The sequence below is a fragment of the Pangasianodon hypophthalmus genome, chromosome 6 (assembly GCF_027358585.1).
Source record: "Pangasianodon hypophthalmus isolate fPanHyp1 chromosome 6, fPanHyp1.pri, whole genome shotgun sequence".
In the NCBI taxonomy this organism is placed as follows: Eukaryota; Metazoa; Chordata; class Actinopteri; order Siluriformes; family Pangasiidae; genus Pangasianodon; species Pangasianodon hypophthalmus.
Window position 1 is genome coordinate 30,828,476 of NC_069715.1, and position 2,500 is coordinate 30,830,975.

Here is a 2,500-nt window from a genome sequence, read left to right on the forward strand (position 1 = left end):
CCAGCGTGGCCGCTATCCCAGCATCCCATTCCTGTAGAAAACACCCCGGAATACTGACCTGGATATGCACTTGTGCTGCATTTCTGAAAACCTGACAGACTTCCTTACAAAACATTCCCTATGGGATTCCCTTTGAAATTCACAACTTATTAATGACAATCACCATGGAAACACATGGGAGGAGATACATGGTACCCTGACACCTAAAGCCAAGAATGTCTCTGACACACACACACACACACACAATAAAAACATGAACTTATTATTATAATCAGTATAAAGCCCTAATGAGACTCACTGCAGAGTTCACATTAATGTCAAATCCATTCCAGTCCAGCAGGAAGTGCAGAAATCAGATTATATTCTGATCTATAACAAAAAAAACCGCCAGCAGGACTGTATTATAAATTTCCCTCAAAATGTCATAATGGATATTTTCTTTGGAATTCAACTGGAATTTCCATAAGGATGTGTTGTAGTTTCAAGGTCATCAACATCTGACTTAAATAAACATCTCAAGAAAAAGAAGGAAATCCTTTTGTTTTGATGTTTCAAATATCTGGAACTTGCCACAAAAAAATTAACTCTTAAAGGACCTTTGGTTGTTCAGATGAGGTAACACTTAAAGGATCTATGTAGAACCCAAAAGAAAGTGATTTCCTTTTTTATGATTATTATTATTATTAGTAGTAGTATTCTCAATATCTAGAACCTGTCAGGAGTTTAACATTTAGCTTCTCGGTATGTAGTATACAGTAAAAGGGTTCTCTACTGGATAAGTAACAGTTCTATTTGGAATCGTGGCTGATTGGAGAACACTGTTCTAGGAGGAACCATCAAAGAACTTTTTTAATAATGTACAACTTATTACTCAGCACACCCCTTTTTACCACTTAGCAGAATTTCATGTGTACAGAAGGTCCTCATGTCCCTCACACAGATCCCAAGTTCTTACCAGAACCAATGAAACGGGTCTCGAGTCATCAACAAGGTCCATTGCAGCCATCATCACTCCAGTGCCTGGGCCCCTGACTCACTGCTCGCTGCTTTATTTTATAATAATAATTACTTTCATTATGTCAGTATTGTACTTATGTTTTTAAGTACTTTTATACTTATAGATGCTAGTATTACTTCATCTTAATTATTCTTTATTTTTTATGTCATATTTATTATACTTTCTGCCGTTGTCATTGTTGTTGTTGTTGTTGTTTTGGAAGTTATTTACGTCTTTAACACAACGTAACAACGTCGTAGCTTAAGACTAAACATCATTCTGTGCAGCGCAAAATTTCACATAATACTAGCACTTTATATGAAGGCTGAGTGCATATTCATAACACTTTATATAAACACTTTAGAAGCTTTCATGGCTTGCTCATTAGGGATTAATGTAAATATTAATTTCATTTTATATCCAGATTTGTGTAAAGCTGCTCTGTGACGATGTCCGGTGTTAAAAGCTCGTGTGTATAAATAAAGAAGAGTGGAAAGGGTTTCAGTAAATAAAGGTGATAATGTGATGATTACCTGCGGTGTGCTGGAGGACGAAGCTGAACCCCAGCTCAGGGCCGACAGCACGGCTGACGGTCTTCCGGCCACCGGAACAACACCAGGATCCTCGGGAGATTTTGGGAAGATGATGAATTTGATTAACTTTAGAGCGCACAGAAACGCATCGCTCTCCCTTTCATTCCTGTTTTATTTCTGTCTGCGTGTAGTGACTCATTAATTCATGTTTTATTGAATGTGGATTTTATTAATGTTATGATTTATTAATTATCATATAACATCCTTCACCATTTATCATCTCTGTAATTCCTCTTTTTGCACTTTTTTAAAAAATCGTTTAATTTCAGGTTCTTTTATCATTATATACACTGTGTATTGTTTATGATTGTGGATTGTTTTGTTTTTTTATCTACTTTTAATCTTTTATCTGAAGCACTTTGAGATTTTGGCTTTAAAAGGAAAAGTGTTTATAGTATAAATAAAGTTTATTATGAATGATTTCCTCACTTCATCTTCTCCATCCCTGAGTCTGTGCAGCTCCAGAACCGGAACTCTGTATGAAACACAACAGTGTGTAGCTCATTAATGACGGAAATTAGAGCCTTAATGACGCACCGGAAGTGAATGTAGAGTCAGCTGTCTTACTCTCGTGGACGCGGCCCGCGGGATGGAGCGCTTATTTCTCTCTTTATACAAAAACACAACATGGAAAACAATCAGCCAGTCAGTTCGGGTTTATAAATGTATCCTCAGCTGTTTTCAGTAAGGATGAGACTCTCACCTGTCTCTCTCCAGCTCTGACTCCTCTCAAGTTTCTTGTCGCTTTTAAACTCCGATCCATTTCCGGTGTTTAAGCTGCAGCTCACACAGCACAAAGCAAAACCCAAGCGTTCCTGCGTTACTATGGAGATTATTACCAACAAAACACACGTGACCAGAACGCCGTCACCGAAAGGGATTTTGGGTAATGAAGTCCGAAAGATCAAAC

The 2,500-nt window shown here is 37.6% G+C and overlaps 1 protein-coding gene across 1 annotated transcript in view; it reads right to left on the reverse strand.

Moving 5' to 3' along the window:
- The window catches only part of caps2 (calcyphosine 2), a 9,991-nt gene that overhangs the window by 7,402 nt on the left and 89 nt on the right, over positions 1-2,500 (reverse strand). Inside the window, exons 1-5 of the mRNA XM_026913535.3 lie at positions 2,294-2,500; positions 2,158-2,198; positions 2,020-2,065; positions 1,531-1,620; positions 1-31 (exon numbers count right to left, since the gene is read on the reverse strand). The exon at positions 1-31 is cut by the window's left edge and continues 176 nt beyond it; the exon at positions 2,294-2,500 is cut by the window's right edge and continues 89 nt beyond it. Coding sequence (XP_026769336.3) covers positions 1-31; positions 1,531-1,620; positions 2,020-2,065; positions 2,158-2,198; positions 2,294-2,353 — 268 coding nt within the window. The 5' untranslated portion in view covers positions 2,354-2,500. The remainder of the gene's footprint in view (positions 32-1,530; positions 1,621-2,019; positions 2,066-2,157; positions 2,199-2,293) is intronic.